The sequence below is a fragment of the Penicillium roqueforti genome, assembly GCF_015533775.1.
Source record: "Penicillium roqueforti strain LCP96 04111 chromosome Unknown scaffold_06, whole genome shotgun sequence".
NCBI lineage: Eukaryota > Fungi > Ascomycota > Eurotiomycetes > Eurotiales > Aspergillaceae > Penicillium > Penicillium roqueforti.
The window spans coordinates 72874-91885 of NW_024067570.1; the positions used below are offsets into that span (position 1 = coordinate 72874).

General features: G+C 48.8%; 7 protein-coding genes across 7 annotated transcripts; 1 reads left to right on the forward strand and 6 right to left on the reverse strand.

Moving 5' to 3' along the window:
• Nucleotides 1-538: 538 nt before the first annotated feature.
• On the reverse strand, nt 539-5436 carry LCP9604111_3550 (uncharacterized protein; the record flags this gene model as incomplete). Its single annotated transcript, XM_039071151.1, has 10 exons — nt 539-2857; nt 2905-3158; nt 3219-3374; nt 3458-3589; nt 4620-4679; nt 4740-4848; nt 4904-5093; nt 5163-5221; nt 5276-5344; nt 5395-5436. The coding sequence occupies 10 exons, from the start codon at nt 5434-5436 to the stop codon at nt 539-541; spliced, it is 3390 nt and encodes a 1129-aa protein (XP_038930213.1).
• A 486-nt stretch (nt 5437-5922) lies between these two features.
• LCP9604111_3551 (DJ-1/PfpI family protein) lies at nt 5923-6647 on the reverse strand (the record flags this gene model as incomplete). The annotated part of the gene is made up of 2 exons (XM_039071152.1): nt 5923-6578; nt 6641-6647. The coding sequence occupies 2 exons, from the start codon at nt 6645-6647 to the stop codon at nt 5923-5925; spliced, it is 663 nt and encodes a 220-aa protein (XP_038930214.1).
• A 1510-nt stretch (nt 6648-8157) lies between these two features.
• Nucleotides 8158-8947, forward strand: LCP9604111_3552 (uncharacterized protein; the record flags this gene model as incomplete). Its single annotated transcript, XM_039071153.1, has 3 exons — nt 8158-8203; nt 8271-8412; nt 8554-8947. The coding sequence occupies 3 exons, from the start codon at nt 8158-8160 to the stop codon at nt 8945-8947; spliced, it is 582 nt and encodes a 193-aa protein (XP_038930215.1).
• Nucleotides 8948-9546: 599 nt separating this feature from the next.
• LCP9604111_3553 (uncharacterized protein) lies at nt 9547-10254 on the reverse strand (the record flags this gene model as incomplete). Its single annotated transcript, XM_039071154.1, has 1 exon — nt 9547-10254. The coding sequence occupies one exon, from the start codon at nt 10252-10254 to the stop codon at nt 9547-9549; it is 708 nt and encodes a 235-aa protein (XP_038930216.1).
• A 369-nt stretch (nt 10255-10623) lies between these two features.
• On the reverse strand, nt 10624-13054 carry LCP9604111_3554 (transcriptional regulator family TF; the record flags this gene model as incomplete). The annotated part of the gene is made up of 7 exons (XM_039071155.1): nt 10624-11535; nt 11590-11788; nt 11841-11965; nt 12015-12068; nt 12127-12824; nt 12874-12922; nt 12974-13054. 7 exons carry the CDS (start codon nt 13052-13054, stop codon nt 10624-10626), a joined length of 2118 nt encoding a protein of 705 aa, XP_038930217.1.
• A 525-nt stretch (nt 13055-13579) lies between these two features.
• On the reverse strand, nt 13580-14656 carry LCP9604111_3555 (D-mandelate dehydrogenase-like dehydrogenase; the record flags this gene model as incomplete). The annotated part of the gene is made up of 2 exons (XM_039071156.1): nt 13580-14083; nt 14135-14656. The coding sequence occupies 2 exons, from the start codon at nt 14654-14656 to the stop codon at nt 13580-13582; spliced, it is 1026 nt and encodes a 341-aa protein (XP_038930218.1).
• A 594-nt stretch (nt 14657-15250) lies between these two features.
• LCP9604111_3556 (MIP/aquaporin family protein) lies at nt 15251-16803 on the reverse strand (the record flags this gene model as incomplete). Its single annotated transcript, XM_039071157.1, has 4 exons — nt 15251-15563; nt 15628-16169; nt 16238-16701; nt 16761-16803. The coding sequence occupies 4 exons, from the start codon at nt 16801-16803 to the stop codon at nt 15251-15253; spliced, it is 1362 nt and encodes a 453-aa protein (XP_038930219.1).
• Nucleotides 16804-19012: the final 2209 nt, after the last annotated feature.

A 19012-nucleotide genomic window follows, 5' to 3' on the forward strand; every position in this document is an offset into this window, starting at 1 on the left:
CTAGCGATGAGAAGGAAGAGAATTGGGGAGACCCGTGGGGGCGGGCGTTCGAGTCTGCGCGGGCAACTAGTTGATACGAAGTGATGGAGGCCGGAGCTTGCGCCCGTCACTTCGTATCAACTAGTTGTCCTCGTGTGACGAGAAAGGAAATTGAATTATTACTTGACTTCTTGAATCTTCGTTCATTTCGAACTATCATTACGTAGAGTAAGGTGAGACTATAAAACACATCTCAGTAGACCCTGCCGACAGGATGAATAAATCGTGAAAGATGAAGAAGGCTATAGTCGTGATTCATATACGTTAAAGTAACAACATAAGATAAAGCAAAGAGATCTCATAATACACCATGGCGTTTCAAATGAAGAGTAAAAGAAATGCAAAGGAATGTAGCCACGCTACTGTTTATACAGGGCCGGGTATCATGAAGTACAAATGGAAGAAGAAGCAAAACAGAGACAAAGAGAGACCGAGGCAAAGAGACGAAGTAAGAAAATAAAGAACGAAGAGTAAGGCCGTAATGACAGCTTCGAGAGACTCAGCCCCTGCGTGTACGACGGCCCATATAACGAGGCCGTCTCGCATAGTCATCATACTGAATACCCATCTCGGAGTGGTGTCTGACATGAGTCTCCATGGAGTCCGTGTTTCCATGAGGAATTCCAAGCCCATGAGTCGTTTCGTAAGCTAGCCGCGAGGAAGCGCGGTTCTCTTTGGACGTGGAGTCCGTGAATTTCTCCGTCCCGGGCCCGGAATCAGAGCGTTTGCTCTTCATCCAGCCGAATATTCCTAGCGAGCTGCGTCGCTTGTGTTCCGGGCCTTGGGATGAGGAGGGGCGCGCGAGGGTTTCGGTGCCGTGGTCCGCTAGTGTGGACATTGTTGCTGATTGCGGGAATCCGCGTCTGAAGGCCGCGGGCGGTTCTTCGATGTGGATTGGGGGGTTGGAGGGGTATAGCTCGGTTGGAGCGGTGATTATTTGGGATGCTGGTCTTCGGGGCGCGCCGCCTGTTGTCCTGGTTTTGGGGATTACTGGGGATGGAGCGCCGTCGTCGAAGTCGTCTTCGAAGTCGTTCAAGACTGGGGAGCCTTGGAGTTGGCGGGCGTTGGAGCTCGAGCGGTTGAAGAATGGGGGTAGGAAGCTGAGACGTCGACGATGCTCGTGCTTGGCTTCGACTTTGGGGCCTGGCTGGGTGGGTTCGAGGCCTCGCGCTAGTATATCCAGAGTGCTCATATCTAGAGTTGGGATACCGGTGATTTCGAGCTCGCTTGAACCTGAAGCGAGGCTGCTGTCGTCTTCAAATGCTGGACTGATGACAGTGCCTGGTGATAGATCTGTGGGTTGGATTTCGTGGCGGGTGTCGCGCGGTCTGGGCCTGCGAGACCGGGGATGCTTTGCAGCGGCAACCCAGTCTTGAGGTGTGAGTGGTGGTGAAGAGTCGCTGTCACTGTGCGGCTCTGGGGTCTTAGCTTTGGCGGGGCTACGGACGCGTTTGATTGTTTGAGTGGATCCTTCGTTTGCACTGGCGTGGTATAAATCCCCAAAGGTTTCAATAACAGGGTTGTCGGGGCTTCCGGGCCCAAGGAGCGCGCTGGCTTTGGAGGAAACTGTGTTGAAGGAGGGCAGGATAGTGCGAGACTCATCAGCGACTCCTAGGCGCGGAGTATCATTGCAGTTGTTTTGCATGCTGTCGTCAATGTCACTGCCATAGCTGTAGGGACAGGCCATCTCTCCAGCAGAACGTGGGCGATTAAGTCGTCTGCCAGGGAAGAACAAATCCTCAGTCTGGGAGCCCTTCCGGGCTGCAATACTCCCATCGGACCCATTCGATCGGTTTGCACCGATAGCATATGCCGTGCTCATAGTGTCGGGGGTGGGAGGAAGGTGGATGCCTCCGAAAAGAGATCCGTCCAGTCGTCCGCGTCCACGAGGTTTAGAAGCGTATAGATCTGGTGAGAAACTGGCAACGCTCGCCTTGGTAGCATCGGATGATACTCGGTTCCTGCGTCTGTTGATAATGGTCTCGCTTACGTCTTCGCGGGACTGCATCCACCGGTCAATCTTGTCTTTTCTGCTTTCTTCCCGCTCTCGGGGAGTGACATAGCTATCCAAGCTGCCTGCGACCGACGACGGTCTCCGGACCGGGATCTCCAGCTGATCAAATTCTTGCCACATCATAGGCGTGTCGAATGCATTCAGCTCGCTGCATTCACTCAGGACGCTCAGTCTCGGTGATTCCGGCTCCATCATCTCGTTGTTTGTGTGGAAGCTCTCGGATTTCGAAAGTTCAGTTCTTGCAGAGCGCGACTGGGTTTCTTCTTCAGGAGCATAAAGGCTCCGCAAAGTGGCAGTACTTTTGTTATCTGCTCGTAGGAAGGAGGGTGCTTTCGAGAGTCTGCGTAGCTCGGAAGATGACTGGTTCTGAGCTACGTTCAAGACACTTGCATTTCGCTTGGAAGAGGTTCTCTCCGGGATCTCGATCATGGCCTGGGCTTTAGCTAAGGCCTCAGAGCCATCGGCGGTCATGGGGCGCGACATAGACAGCCTGGAGCCCCGGCCGTTCTCCAGCAGGTCAAGTTTCGATTCCAACTGGCAGATGAGCTCGACGGCTTCAGTCACCGCCAGGTCTCGCTTGTCAAGGTCGTTGCGGAGTTGCTCGTTAGATTCACGTAGGGTCTGGTTCTCTTTCTCGGTGGTTCGTAGCTCCTCCACCTCCGCCATCAAATCATCCATGTGCGCTAGTTGTTCTTCCATCTCCGCCATTCTTTCCAGCTTTTTCTCGTACATAGCCAACTGTTGTGTGCGGTGGAAGACCTCGAGCTTCAAATCGAAATTCAGCTTGTTCATTTTGGAGACATACTTAGACGAGTCAGCTAGTGCACAGGGATTGCGTCTTATGAACTTACTTGGTCCATTTCCCGCATGCCCATCTCTTTCGGTTTTCTCTGGCCAGCGGAGAAGACATCGTTTGCTTTGCGGGCTTTCTCGGAGGTAGGTTCTTCCTGGGTTCGAGTGTTCTCCGGAGTGAGAGGAGCATTTTCTTTAAAGTCCTCCGATATGGTTCCTCGGGAGCTTCGGTGCGCGCGTTCTTCTTTCAGTAGATCCTGCAGGAGAGCCGAGGCAGGGTTTACTAGAGTAGGGGTGCTAGGTTCGGGGGTTTCTAGCCACGAATCATCAGTTGTGCTCTACAGCCGAGGTCGATGGCAATTGAAAGACATACCGGATGTGGATGAGCGGACTGGGGTTCTTGCGCCCCGTTGAACAGGCGATTGGTCTCCTAGCCATGAGACCTCTGGACTCATTCTTGGTGGAGTAAACATATTCGATCGACCTTTGACGCGAGAAAGCGATGGATGTTGAGGACGGTCTGATAAGTCTTGAAGAAGAAGCAATGTCAGCTCCGATTAAATTAAGGCTGAGTGTTGGAACTCAATTCAAGCAAGTTTAGAAGCCACGTACTAGAGGAGTGGTCTTTAGAGGAAACACTGCGTTTGGGCGCAGTGCTGGGATGATATACGGGACTTCGAGTGTTTGAAGGAGCAAGCTGACCAGCGGCCGAGCTCCTTCTTTGGGTTTTCTCATCCATAATGACTGCCGGCATACTGTTTTAGCGAACGCGCATAATTGACGTGCCGTCAAGCCCCCCGTTCCCCTGTTTGGATGCAGCCGTGCAATATCCTAGTCAATCAGGAGACACCACAGTAACAATTGCCTGCACAATCCACCACCCGCATCGGAGGATTAATAGATGGACCCTCGGATATGGACGGTGATTGGACGCCGGTGGGTAACACGCAGGCCGTCGATGCGAGGGATGCAGATGAGTTGCAGGTGGGGAGCAATCAGAGGCTGGAATCGAACCTGTGGAGTGCAAGGTAGGTTTATCGAGGCAATAGACCCAAATCAAGGCATAGAGGGGTCTCAGGCTGCCAACTCAAGGGAGGAGCGGGACTTGGGATCAGTCAAACGCGAGGGTGAAGTGACCAACGAGTTGTGACGAGTCGATCTCCAAAGAGAGGAAAGGGCCCCGCACTAGATTTGAATGTTTGTGTATGTTGTAGATGTTATTGTTATGAGAGGAAGAATGGAAAGAGGCCAGGAATGGAAGAAACATCAGATCCCCATCTGGTGATTTCTAAATAGTTTTTTCTCTTTTTCCAGCCCCGAGGCTAGATTCCAGTCAATCGGCTCCTTAACGCGACGATCACTCCGGTGGTGTCTCTCTCGCCCGTCGACGGCCAATCGGACCGGGGCCGTGGGGCGCGTCTCACCTGGCCCTTGCGCGGGGTTTCTCCTGAATGTTGGATTTGGTGTTGGGATAGAGGGCAGGATGTGTGTGTCTTGGGTGTATATATCAATCATCACAAAGGAGAAACAATATTTCAATCCCAGAGGTCGGCTATACAAAAATAAACATTTCCCTTTCGACGGGTCGGGGCTCCACTCCGTCGCCTTCGGAAGTCAACGTCTCAACATTAAACTATGCGACTCCACCCAGCCATCTCATATCCTTCATACTCTGTCATATACCTATCCGATCGATCATAGAATGTATCACTTTCCTGAGCGAGCACAGCTCAGAGCCCAGAGAAATGTCTCGCTATTAAACACTATTACTTACGTTTCGCCTCTCCTGACCAGATCCGCATGTCCTTGGCCCGGTCATGAGCAGCCCGGAACACTATTGAACCATATCTGTTAGCGGCCATCCCCCATCCAAATAAGGACAATCATAACCTACATTGTCGCTCAGTCTCATCCAGTCCACGAAGGAACTCAACTCCGCCACCAACCGCACCACGCGAGTTGCGTGCATGGTCGGCAATCTCAGCCGCTCGTTTTTTGAATGTCTAAGAGCCTGTTAATCCTAGCTCAACCAATAGTCGCGGAAATAATGCCACCTACATCACTGAGAACATCGACCATCTCTTCCTCCTCGAAGAGTTCAAGAATCCGCTCGCTAAGGTTGTAGAAATGCGGTGCTAAAGCGCGCAAGTCAACTGTGCGGGGATCGGCCTTCAGTGCGTTCATCACCCGCTCCGAGAGCGCCTCGGGCATGTCGAGCGTAACCAAGCGGGCCGTTCCTAGACGCGCTCTGCAGCCATAAATACCATGTTAAAAATAAGAACAAACTCCACGCTGGTCTTCTAGGTAAGAACCTTACCCGATCGAGAGCATTTCACCTAGCCATAGTGGAAGGTCGATCCGGGTTCCGGCTTTGATCTGTGCATCGGTCAGTAATCTGTGTCGCCGGATAGTGAAAAATAGAGCACTCGCATCTTCGCCCGCGTTGCCCTCTAGAATACCCAGTCCGGGTACTTCGAGCTCAAATGTACATGGTAGTTTCTGGGTCGATGTTAGTAATGGTTCATTTTTGCGGGTCGCGACTAACTCACCTGTGCATCCGTCAAGATGGAGTCAATATCATAGTAAGACATGATGACACGTCGGGATATTCATGTTCGGATCGCAAAGTTGTGAGATTGAGGCGCGTCGATAACGGCGCGCGATCACGTGCCCGCGAAATGGGAAATCGGTGGAGAAACGGATCCATGGCATCCGCAACTACTGATCTTTGAAGGGCTATGAGAATTCAATGTTCACTAGAAAATCGGGGGGGGGAAAGGCCGAGTTGCTTATCTGGGAAATGGGCACTTCCAAATCGTCGCCTCCTTATATGTGCTTCATACTCTACGGCGAGCCTCGTGTTATGCCACAGGCCCTTTTACATTTACATGAAACCCTTGAAAGGATCACAGAAAGCCCACATAAGACTAAAAAATGGTCAATGCAATTTTGCGTGTCGCTACGTGGCACTGCGCACACGCCACACCGTCTCAGCATAGAAGATATATTTCTGTATACATTTCCCCAACTGAGTGGAGACCCTCCACACAAAACACAAAAGTAGGCACATAGTTCCCTCAAAGCCCATACAGTTCAGCAAATGGATCATGACTAGGATCCTCATGTCGAGTATATTCCATACTATTCGCGATCTTCCCCGCCACCTCACTCCCATAGACCTCCTCAATCCAAGCAAGAGTAACATCAATACCAGCACTAACCCCCGAGGAAGACCAAACCTTACCATCAACAACCCATCTCGCCCGAGGAACCCACTCAACATCCACCGCCAGCCCCGTGATCTCCGCCCACGCCCTCTTATTCGTCGTGGCTCGTTTCCCATCTAGAACCCCAGCTCGCGCCGCAAGCCCGGAGCCAGTACACACCGTAATAAGATAGCGTAGCTGGGGATACACGTTTCGGATATACGAGATTGCTTCCTCGATTTCTGGGCTCGAGCCGCGCGCGCCCAGACCACCAGGGACGAGAAGCAGATCCAGAGACGGTGCTGTTGCGAACGTGTGGGTCGGCACGACGCTTTGGCTTACAGCGTTGGCGGATAACGGTGACTTTGTTGTCACTGGCTCCAGGGTTGAGGAGAGAAGTGCCAATGTCACGCTGTGGCTCCAGGAGAGGACGTTGATGCAGTCCACTGGGCCGAATACGTCCAGGGCTTGGAAGCCTGGGAACAGCACTACGCCCACGCGGAGAGGGGCGGGTTTATCTTGAGGTTCTGAATACACAATCTGTTAATATGGAGACTATATGCTGGAAGTGGAACTGTGGGGGTCATACCGGACATGTCGTTTGTGGTTTCGCAATCAGGAATCCGGAGTATATACAGCCCCTCTAGTAACTATCTATTTTCTAGAATGGGTGATCTTGTCTTTTATATACATGGGCAAATGCTGGAATGACCTGGCCACAGCCTTGCGTTGGTTTGAGCAGATTAGCGCGTAAGCAGGAATGGTCCCGTTTTTGGAGAGTCGGAAATTGCCAAGACATCAATTAGCAACAGGGAAGAGTATATGGATTGTCTCGGTGGAAAAATGCTTGGTTGTTATTTGTCTGATATACGGCGGGTTGAAATAACCTTATTTGCTCGGGGAACGGTGATCGCCTTAATCGTAAACGTACCGCCTTGATCACAAGTCGGGTGTAAGATTATACAGTGATATACGTGACCTTATCGGGGATCTCGATGCAGTCACGTGGGAACTATAGGCCCTAGGTAGTATAATCTACTAGAAAGAATGGAGTATAAATGCTATAGCGACTCACTATTCTACCACCTATGACGTGACTTTGGAGTCTCGGCGTTAAAAATAAGTTGGTTATGCTTAATTAAGCAAAGACTATATCGCAAGTTTCTAGTCAAGGGGTACAGGTATCTTGATCCTATTGTAGGAAAAGATGCGGCCGAAGATGTATATTAGAGGATCTTTGCGCGTGTGAGATGGTGTACCAAAGAGGTGGAAAGTACGAATTTAAAAGCGAAAAAATAATAGTATCGGGCTGAAGGGTTCTTTAGAGATACCTAAAAAGACATCTAAAAAGATACCTGAAAAGATAGTATATAAGCCATAAATCTAGTATCAAGTATATTATGCCACTCCTCCTCCTTGCTTTTTGCCACGGCCCACGGCCTACCCAACCATTCCCTATTATTAGACAGTATAATTTGCCAAGGTTTTAAGTATCATGCTTATATGTCTCTCCTTACTACCGCTTATTTCTCCGGGAGATAGGCTACCACCCCGATCTTAACCATCACTATAATAGCAGCTACTGGCGGGGAGCACAATCCTTCTCGGAGCTTCGAATGCCTATGGTGTCTCCCAGAGCATTATACGAAGCTGTAAGTGTTTGCAAGCACTATATTCGAGACTCCTCTTTTAGGGCCTGACCTAAACTCGATCCTTATCCGATTTTACTATCCTCTGAGTAACTACTCTAATCATGGGAAGCTACGCAGACTATTTATTGGCTTTTCCCTCTTTCCCTCTTCCTCTCTTCTCTTCCTCTCACACACACCATCACAATGGACATCATCACTCTACACACATCAGACACATCGTCAAAGCAAGTGGGCTTATTACCATGCCGAACGAAGTGGCAGTGTGTGCAACGGTCCAACACAACTACATCAGATTCAGCAATCTTCTTTCTTAACTTTGAGGGAGAGAGATAGAGACTAAGCTGTGCTCGTGCAATGGGAAACTACAAATTCGGCAGGCACGAACCATTTAGTCGAGAGTACATCATGTTCCTCCCGTGCCCTCGATGTTTTTCCTCTCAACAACATTCTCATCATGGAGGTAATCACTGAAACCATCATGATAACCACCACTTTCCTGCGTGTGACCTCTGTCGTCCCCTCGCCCACTGCCCCCCCACCCCTCCGCCACCACCCCCTCGGCCATAGATAATTTGGCAAGAATCCCCAACGGCCTCTGGGTCGTCATCAGCATTGTGGTCAGCGGTCTTTTGGCCATGGGCTTTTATGCCCTGAAGCAGAAGGGGGATGCGAAGGCCAGGGAGGCCAAGGAGGCTGAGGAGGCCACCCCGTAAGTTGAAGACCATGATCCCTGTAGAACATGTCCTGTTCGCTCTCGTGCAAGCTCTCGTGCGAGCTCTCATGGCAGCTCTCGATTCTTGAAACACCTCCGGGGGCTTCTTCGTACATCGGCTGACATCTCGCGGCATAGCCTCCAAAATCTGAATCCGGCCCGCGCGGCCGAGGACATCCCCGCTGGCCCCGGCTTGGGTGGGCCCTCAAGCCCCGACGATACCGACCTGGCCCTGCCTGCAGCTAACGGGACCCCAGTGGCCCCCGTGACGCCTGGGCCCGCGACCCCCAGAAAGCCCGCAACGCCTGGCTCGGCTCCCTCACCAAAGAGCCCCTCGTTCATGGGCAATCTTGTTATAAGGCTGAAAGATCCCGCCGCCACGAGCAACTCATTGGCCAGTGTTGGGCGCACCATTGCCCATGGTTTGAAGCAGCTCGGCGAGTCCCCCGCATCAGGGGTTATGGTACCGACGGCGTTCCTCTGTTGTTTTGTCCGATTTCTTCTCTTCCAGAACCTCAGCGAGGTGAGATGAATGAAAACGGATGTACGATCAAGGGTGCTTTCGCGGCATTCCTCTGGGGCTTTTTGACTGTTTTTGCTTCTCTCCGAGAACCTCAGTGAGGTGTGATGAAAGGAAAAACTGGGTGTAGATGTGAGGTGGAGGTCTACTGTTTGATTGCTGTCTTTTCTTTGTTGTTTTATTTTTCCTGTGTTTGACTGTTGGTTTTGGATTCCACAAGCCCTCTTCGGACGTGATTATGAAATATATACCATTCAACCGTCGGTGCCTTATGGTACCTTGACTTTTCTCTCGGACATATATTTCACTGCTCACTGTAGGCTCTTTGTCCGCGGAAGCTAGATCTTCTAGACCTCATTGATTTGTGATCATGATAAGCTAGGAAAAGAAAATGTTTGTCCAAGTCTTGAGTATTAGACATTTCCACCGTATCTCAAGATGTGTGAAAGGTTGTAGAACAAATTTGATTCAGCCATACAGAAACAACCTAATCATCGGCAGTATATACATCCGCATGAATCGTTCAAGTTGGTACCAAACAAGATAAAGACCAAGATCCATCAGTCATCTCATAATCTGATCCTTTCAGAGTCCCTCATTCCACTTCACTATTAAGGCCGAGCTGAACGTCTGAAAAATTTCTTCCAAAAACTCACGGGTGACTTTGCGGTAGTATCATCGGCCATTTTCGAGATATTGGCCGTATCGGATGGAAGTTTCTCATTGATCTTGTCCATCGTTGCTAAGGGCTCGGCGAACCGGCTGCAAGAGTTGTATGTGCAATTGCCAGCTCGCTCTACTTGATTGGTCGTCGAAGAGCATTGTAAATTGTGTCCTGAATCTCTGTCGCTGCGGTCTTTGTGGTCCTGAGCCAGCTCATGTTGGATCTGCCGGTCTGGGTCTCGCTTTAAAGAATCATAAGTCCGCTCGAGCTCGTTATCGGTGAGATTTCCGATGGCCTTATAGAGATCGGTGTTGTGAACGGCGCGCTCTTTGCAAGCATTTGACAGCCCGGTCATTATCTGTGCTATCTCTGTGAATGCCCCGCTTAACTCCTCAAAATCTTCAGCAGTGGTAAGATTCGAAGCTGGAGTTTCCAGGAATGTTTTCTTCTCCAGCTCCTCTCTTATGTTGGCTATCTCCGTTATCTTTGTGTTCAACTCATCCATCCGTTTGGCTAATTTCCGGACAGTATGCTCGTTCTCAATGATAGAGGTGAGTAAGTCTTGGCTTCCATAGTATGAGTCGTATTGCGGAGGGTGGTCGTGGTAGCAGGGGACTGCCTTCGACTCTTGGCCTTCAACAGATAGCTCAGACATTTTAGTGACGATTGAACGATTCTTGTATGGTAAGCTTTAGTATCAGAAAGAAGATAGAATTTGAGGAGAAAGAAAGGAAAGGTTTCAACGGAAGAATTTATAAGTCCCTACCCTAGACCCTAGCTAGCCGCCGCTTAATTTGGATCGCAGAACTATGGTAGTCCACACTACTAAACTAATTCGAACGATTTCTATGACGTGTATCGATGGTCATAGCATACTAGACGACCTCGTACGTTCAAAATATATTTTAGGCCGCACGAGAGCTTTGCCCACACCTTGCCGCCTTTCATTCACTGAGTATAACTGAGCGGCCTTTAAATCCTGGAGGAGTACATGCAATTCGACTCTTAGTTCGGTTTCATCAGGTTAAGATTCTGGGAACTGTTGTAAAAACTCTTGAATAAACCAGTCGGAACCTTGAGGCATGGATAAATCATCAAAGCCCAAACTCCAGTCTCTTGGGGAAAGGAGATTGTCATAAGGGGCAGTCCATTGTGACTGTGGAGGGGCTGGTCCAGCAAGCTTATCATTTCCGCAGATCATGTTGATGGTTTTCTCAGAGAGTGTTTCGAAGATATCGCGATACGATGTGGCCAAGTTCCACCGCTCAGCTATAATGACCAAGACTGTTGTGCAGGCCATACATGTCTTTAATATCTCGCTCTGCTTAGTCTGCTGGCGTATTCGCCATGACCGCCAGAGACAATACAAATATGTCAACCCGCCAAGGAACAGAATATGGAGACTTCCCCAAGTGAATTGAACACTTGATTTCTGGTATAGCCGACGATACAGCACGCATATTTCACGAGCACAGCGGGAGCAATTTTCGAATGCTCTTTGGAGGTCCTCTTCCTCTTCAATGAAGTCGGTGCTGTTCGACTCGTTTGGGCCAGATCCCTGTCGTTCACCCAGAATTCTAGTGATATGTGAGCGATAAAGAATCAGAATTGAATGATTGTAGGCAATTTGGAACCATTCATTTGATGCAAACACCGATAAAGGATGAGAGGATGAATAGTCCAGGTGTGTGGGAGCTGATGCATGCCATTCTTCCAATTCTTGGCGCAGAGTGTCAACAGTGGCAAATTGGCTACCCGTACTGGCGTATTGTAATTGAGGTGAATAGAGAGTGGCATGGAATTTTGCCCATAGTTTCCTCAACTTGATAACATGAAGAGTGCCTGTCATGATTGTTGGCACCTGGTTACCGGTAGCACGGGGGTTCGCCAACAGGCCACTGGGAGTAATATTCTCGTCTTCAATATCCATAGGAAGCTATTATAGGAGGTTAAAAGATCGAAGTAAGGTATTAGACAGATTATATCATACCTCTGCATCGATCAACTCATCCGGGATACCCATTGGCCGACCGAGGGTAAAAGCTGCAACACGATCAATGTCGTATGCGACCCAAAAGCACCTTCTAGACATTTCCTTTGTCAAGGGATCAACATGTTTGCGATATCTTTCTGCGCTTCTGTGGTATCCTAGCTCAATACAGTGACGAATGGCCATGCCTGATATTTTCCTATTACTGACGTTATAGTTTGAGTTGGAACAAGGATAGGGGAAGAAAATACCAAAGACTGGCCCCAGTAGGTGATCTGATTGAGTACACAGCGCAACATAGTATGCTTTGGATTGATTCCAGATTATTAAGTGCAAGGACTGAGGGGAGGTAATCCAAGGCCATGGAATAGTACATCTGATAGCGTTAGCAATCAAGAATACGCAAGTGGTCAAGTAGAACATACCGCTGCGGCACCGTGCTGACTTTGATTCAATACAAGGGAGCCTGTTGCATAGACCTTTGTGATAAGTCAATATCGTCAGATCATATCTTAAATCCACTGGAGGTGGCCATACCATAAGGACGAAAAATAGTGGAACCTCTCCGGCGGCAGGATTGTGTACCGACTGGCTAGATTTGCAAACATCCAGCTCCCATTTGCAGAATGTTGGTCGGTGGAGAAAAGGATACTGAGGGTGAATATTATCGAAATAAGCCCGCGATAGATTAGCCGCAACACTTGGTGATGGTAGTCCTGGTACTCTATCAGGCCGTGCATTAGGATGGCTTCTTTCCGAGCCTTCAAAAGTACGCGGCGACGATGACGATTTCTCGCTTTTGAGACCCATTGTTGCACTAATGATCCTCGAGAATAAGACCGCCGATGAAGGACCGAAATAGTGGGGCTCACCACCCGCAGCATTGAGACACAGTAGGGCAACTTCCGAAGAGAGATGGTCGACCTGCCCGGCGTGCTCTTTTGGAATTGATGATGATGATGATGCTTCTTGCATATAGGAAGGACTCGTGTATGCCCCCGGCGAGTCCTGTAATTGGCTGGAGGTTGGAGCTTCCGGTGCCTGGGCCGAGGTTGTTGGAACAAACGGAGTATTAGACTCGATATCCCTGAGCTCATGCTGATTATCTCCATTCAAAGGTATATCTGGACGTGATTCTCGGAGAAGCGCTTCCAGATAAACTACACGCGATTCAAGCGACTGCATGTAGTCACGCGGGCGACGCAGCCCTGTGGCAGGGTCTTCCACGAGGCATTCTGCGCCACATCAGATAAAGCCACCAACCCAAAAGAGTAATTGACGTACCATGTTGATTTTTCAGGCAATGGTTACATTTCGGCGTTTGCCCATTGCACTAATCATCTGTCAGCCTACGTATCTCTTTCACTCTTCGGGCGACCCTGACCTTTAGTTTCTTGCGCTTGCATTCGATACAAGCCAGTATCGTCCGCTTCCCGACTCTTGGTCGCTTTGGTGCGTGTCTCATGATTCAAAATGCTGGAATGAGACACAATGTTGATTTGACAATATCGCGGGGGAGATAAAACGGTTGAGATAACGTGACCAATGACTTGATCTAACATTTACCCCTCAATCATTCTTTCACACCTTGAAGTCCATAACTGCATTATTGACGGTCTATCAGAGTTCGCCCCTATCCTCATTGTCGCGTACTTACAATTACGGAGTACGGATGTTGCCAGGCATTCCCCACATTTCCCACATAAGGATCGACTTGCGCGCACTTTAAGCAATGCGAAACTAAGTCTAACCCAATCTGTGGTCAGATCGAATATTCTCAAATGCGAATCGGGAGAAACCGCCCCTGATAACATACCGGGAGAATCCGAAGTCCAATGAACGATAGCGAAGGAGAGCTATTTCTATAGATTGACACTTTGTTTCGGATAAGGAGGGCTGAGTAGATAATAATCTTATATTCCTGTTTAGAGTTACTACTAGCTAAGCACTGAACTGAGCTGATATCTCTCACTGAACCAGTCTATCACCCTCAGGGGGTTTGGACTTTGATATTCACTGGCGAGTTTGCCTTCCCAGTCTTGAAAAAAGCACGGATGTTCTCAAAGCATTCTCTCTCGGCTTTTTGGAATGCCTTCTCAGTCAAACCACCCAAATGTGGCTGCACAACGATTTTATCACTTTGTAAAAAGTAGGGATTCGGACTCGGCTCGTTCACAAAAACATCAAGTCCAGCCCGCTGTACCTTGCCTGACTCAAGTGCCGCAATGAGAGCCTTTTCGTCGATGACTGCTCCTCTAGCCGTGTTAATGAGGAATACACCGTCTTTCATAGCGGAGAATTCGGCTTCGCTGATTAGATTCGTGGTTGCCGCATTCAGAGGGCAATTCAAGGAGACGACATCTGATTCGCGCAGAAGCTCATGTAGAGACTGGCAATATGTTGCACCGTACGCTGCTTCTTCGGAGGCCGGTAGTTGGTGTCGATTGTAGTACTTGATCTTCATATTGAAGACCGCGGCTTTCTTGGCGAGGTACTGAGAAGGAAGTCAGCAGCGCTCCGAGTCAATGGACTTCGGACTATTCACCTTTCCAATAGCACCCATACCGACAATACCAAGTGTCAATCCCGACGGATCACAAGTAGGAACCAGGTTTGCGCCCTTCCTCCACATCCCGCTCCGTGCACTCCGCTCGGCGTTTGTAGTGTTCCTCAGAACAGCAAGTATCAGAAATATAGCCATGTCTGCTGTAGCCTCAGCGACGGCATTCACAGTATTACAAAACACAATTTCCTGGTTTGTCATCCAGTCCACGTCGAACTCGTTGTATCCGGCACTAGCAGAAGTGATAATCTTACACCCCGGTGCTAGTGCTCGAAAAAAATCCTGATCGAGTGGCTCGTAGGGTGGCGTACCCATGCGAACGATGAACGCGTCTATCGGTCCATTTTCGTTGATGTCTTTGGGTAGCAATACCTGGGCTTCCTCGCGATTTGTTGCAGGGAGGACGGAATAGTCAAATTCGGTCTTGAATTGAGTAAGATATTCACTGCCCACGAATGCAGGCTCCCCGAGGGAAACAACGCGCGGCTTTCTTCCGATAGTCATGGTTACTTTGAGACAATCAAAGCAAAATAAAGGGAAATAAATATCGAGGCAAAATGATATTGTGTTGCAGAACCTAAGAAGCAATTCAGAAAAAGGGATTTCTTATATTCTCAAGCTCGACCCCGCATGATTCAAATAATCGCTATCGCAGGGACATCTACATTCGGGATCTTCCGAGATGACTGTGTAGACCGGAAAGTCCCGAGACTCCATAAAATACTCTTGGAGACATTGTAAAAGACACAATGAGGGACAGTGAATCAATGAAGACTATTGAAATTCTAACACTGCTTTATCTTCTGTGGTATATATCACGTGCCTAGGTTCCTTCACGCACTCCGCTTGGCCAACTCCAGCCTGGCCTGTTCCGGTCATATTTGCCGGCCAGTCCCAAGGGCTGCGTACGAGGTAACAGCTGGTTTGGAGACGGCGGTTGCAGAGAGAAGAGCGAGTGAAGAATAGCTATATCCTCAATTATTCTGTAATATATGTACATGAAGCAACCTAAGATTCTTAGGCCCAGTAATTTCACTTTTAAATCTATAACCAGTAACTATACTAATTAATAATTATGCATAGATAGAAGAACATAGCTCATTGCTCAGTAGCTGCAACAGAACGTTCAAGATCGGGCAGCTTTTTTCTCCCAATACGAAGCTTCTTCCGAAAATTCAAGGCTCTCACACGGTATGCCCGCTTTCGTCTCCGCGGGGGATAGTTGACTGGACTCTCACCACCGGTAAAGATAGCCATATCATAGATCAATGCGCCAAACAATCCACCGGTGATGTCTGCGATCCATGGTCCCCAAACCCACCATGCATGGTATTCTCGGAAGATATTGCCACCCCATCCAGCCATGAGGGCAACAAGCCGTGGGCCAAAGTCTCGTGCGCCATTGAAACAACTATCAGATCATTAGTTATCTTCGAAAGCACTTAGAATCGGGAGTTTAGAAATAGGACACATACCCTCCGGTATTATACCCAAGTGCAAGGATCACAATCGAGATAATGATCCCAATAATAAATGCCTGCATTCCTGCTCCCGGGGGCGCATTAGTGTCATCCCCCAGAGCTAGAATCGAGCCAAGTAATATTGCGCTGCCGACAAACTCGGTGAAGAATGCAGTCGCAGGACGGACAAATGGTTTCGGTAACGTGAGGAGAGCCTGCGAGGCGACACTTGCATTCTGAGGCACGTTCGCCAATCTGGCGACTTCAACAATGGCGTCATGGTAGATCGCGTATGATATTCCCCCTGCGGTGATAGCTCCGAGGAGTTGCGCGGCAATGTAGATCACGCATCGCCGCGCGGGGAATCCACGGAATACAGACAGCGAGATTGAGATGGCTGGGTTTAAATGACCACCAGACATACCTCCGGTGGTGTAGATAGCGACCATGAATCCAAAGCCCCAGGCGAGACTTTGGGCAGGGTATGATCCGGCTTGTCCGGAGGAAGTGAAGTTTGATAAGGTCGCGCAAAGACCAATTGTCATTGCCATAGTTGTCTGTGCGAGACACTTGTTAGCAGACTGCTTGATTGATTGTATTTTTGAGCCATATCGATAAAACTTACTCCGAGCCATTCGGCCAGCGGCTCACGAAGTTGGTGGCGAATTTTCGACCATGTATTGAAAAAGCCGTCTTCTTTGGGGTCGTTGACCTTCTTCGTTCGATTTTCTGACGACTGCTGTTTGCGAACTTCCTCCTCGTGCGCTGAATCCTGCTGGTTCTCTGTCGTGCCGTCTCTATCCTCTTTTCGATCCTCTTTTCGGTCCTCTGGCAAGGCGCCGTGACGCATGCCGGGCCGGACTATATGGGGCAGTGGATGAGCCAAGCTCCAGGTCGGGCCATCATCTTGTTTGTTATATTGAGAAGCGTACTTCTGGTACTCTTCATCTGTATATCCTTGGTTGTTGTTTGGATTCTGTGCGCCAGAGCCAGCCAAACTATATGATGGGTTTTTGCCCATGCCTTCATTCTTGCTTGCTTCTTCTTCGGTGCCTTCTGGTTGCTCATATTCGGGAGCATCCACAGCATCTGTCGTTGTATCAGCATTATTGCTATCTCGCAGCAATCCCTTCAAACCTGTATCATACCCTTGACTCCGCCATCCCGGCCAGGTTCCCTCGAGTTTCCCATCACAACAATAACAATAAAAAAAAGCACCTTGCTGAGGGAATATGGAGAAAAGAATGTACAATTCTATCAGTCCAAGATGTCCCAATGGTTTTTAAACCCTTCAAGATGTCAAAGCTTGATTCCAACCCCCCAAGCTCCACTCTTTCGTCACCGTCGATCCACCAAACCCCCTATGATAACTTTACCGGGGAAATGGATAGATTCCAAGGAAACAGATATTGGGTTTTTATGTAGACGCCGCCTAATTGGCGGATGTTAGGCCGGCCCCATCCTGGAGTACCGTTGGTCAAGAGTTAAGGCTCTGCGGTCTTTAACTGCTAGTGTGTCACCGCCACCTCTAATTTTGCTATTTCCTGTATACGACTAGAGTACAAGTCTTTTATATATCTTTTGAGGCTGCAGCCTATAAATGAATGATCTGGCCAATGGTATTAGTATACCATAAAATGTACCTGACTTGTGCGATTTATCGTTGAGTGAAAATCATTGTTGGCACTGTAGCCGTGTTGTCTTAGCCCGCCACCGTAGCACTCACTTTCCATGCCTAACTATAAATGAGTCTAAAATGAGTCTCTATTCGATGAAGTCTCGGTGTGGCAGTGAGCGTGCACCCGTTTTAGTCATGTGATACAATCATGTATGACTGCCCGACTTTCGCTTCAATCCCCCTCACTTCTCATAAATTGACTACGTTGTTCAAACCGTGCCTTCAACCCGAATATTCCACAGGACTCGGCGGTTTCTTAGAAGAGCCTCAGACTGCGCGAAATACCACCTTTAGATTTTCCCTTTATGCCGTAAACATCGCCATTAGAGAAAGCAGCTGCAGCAGCTGCTAAATTCAGATCACAGATATAGCGGACATCTCATGATCGATACCCCTGGCTCTTTATCTCGCCAAGGAGCAAAGAGGATATGCGCCCTGTCGTGGAATGCTTGCTCGAAGTATGCCTCAGTGCCCCGGATGAGAATGTGAATGTTAAGCTATCTTAAAGAATAAAGCGTAATTGCAGTCAATTTCCAGCGAAACCGGCATAATATTTCCCGACGACCCTTGGCACTTCCGCCGGGTGCTAAACTGATGGCACCTCTACCTCTGCCCATGTTTGCCTTAGTGCAGAGTCCCCTGCAGATACTACAGACCAGGCGTCGTTAGCATCAGGATGGACAACATTGTGACGATTTGAAACAAATTGTATTGCTGCAACCCGATTAGCGTGTTTCAACAGTTGTTGTTTTTGGTACGGAGTACTTTCGTGTCACTAGCACACCAGAATTAGGAAATTTGCCATATATAGTTCCGAATGTTGAAGAATTGAACACAATCTTATCCCAGGTTATACTGCGAGTTTTCTTAAATCGACCTGAACCAGCGGTGCTGAAGTGCCTGCATTGCGGTGATCCTTTTCTTGAGATCTAGGTTTGTCATTTTGCATACTAGATCCCTGAGGTCTTGATCCACATCAAGACTCGAAAGGTTGTCTTGGAGTATCCGAAGTAAAACTGCTAGCAATGGAGATGAAGCGCTTATGAAAAGGATTGTCTTCTCCTATATGCTCAAGGATAGCACGTGAAGAAGTACCCCAGAAAGAGCTGATAGACCATTACTATAATCGAGCCATAGACATATATCTTTATCCGGGCGTTGTACCTCCATAGAAGACAGGAACCGATTTGGGAGATGATTGGAAGATTTCTGGTTCATTCAAGCTATGAAAGCTACGGGTCAAGTTATGTGGATGAAATAAAGATCAAGTACGACAATCAGAGCACTGGAAGTAGAAATTCAAGTTGGGAAACGGTAATGCCTCGCGAAGGACCGCGTGTAAACAAAGAAGGCAAATAAATAAGGCACAATGCATGTGACATTGACATTGACAGGGAATGTACGAGGGACCTGGCACACGTTAGGAAGGCACGTGGGTTGGGGGTATAAAAGGACCCTTCCCCCCATTTTTCTTCTCTTCTTCTTCTCTCCTCCCCATCTCTCTGACCACCATCTCACCGTAGCCCACGAGACAGTGTAGGCAGAGGGACCCGTAGCACATGCTGCTTCACCTACCACAGGGATCATAACATTACCATTGTTATGAGGTCCAAGTAGGTCTGCATCAGATATCAAACCGGGCGTTCCCGTGGACGTTCCTGAAGTCGTGGCTCTCATTGCCATTTGACAAGTCCCACGGAATACATGAGGGGTGTAAATCTT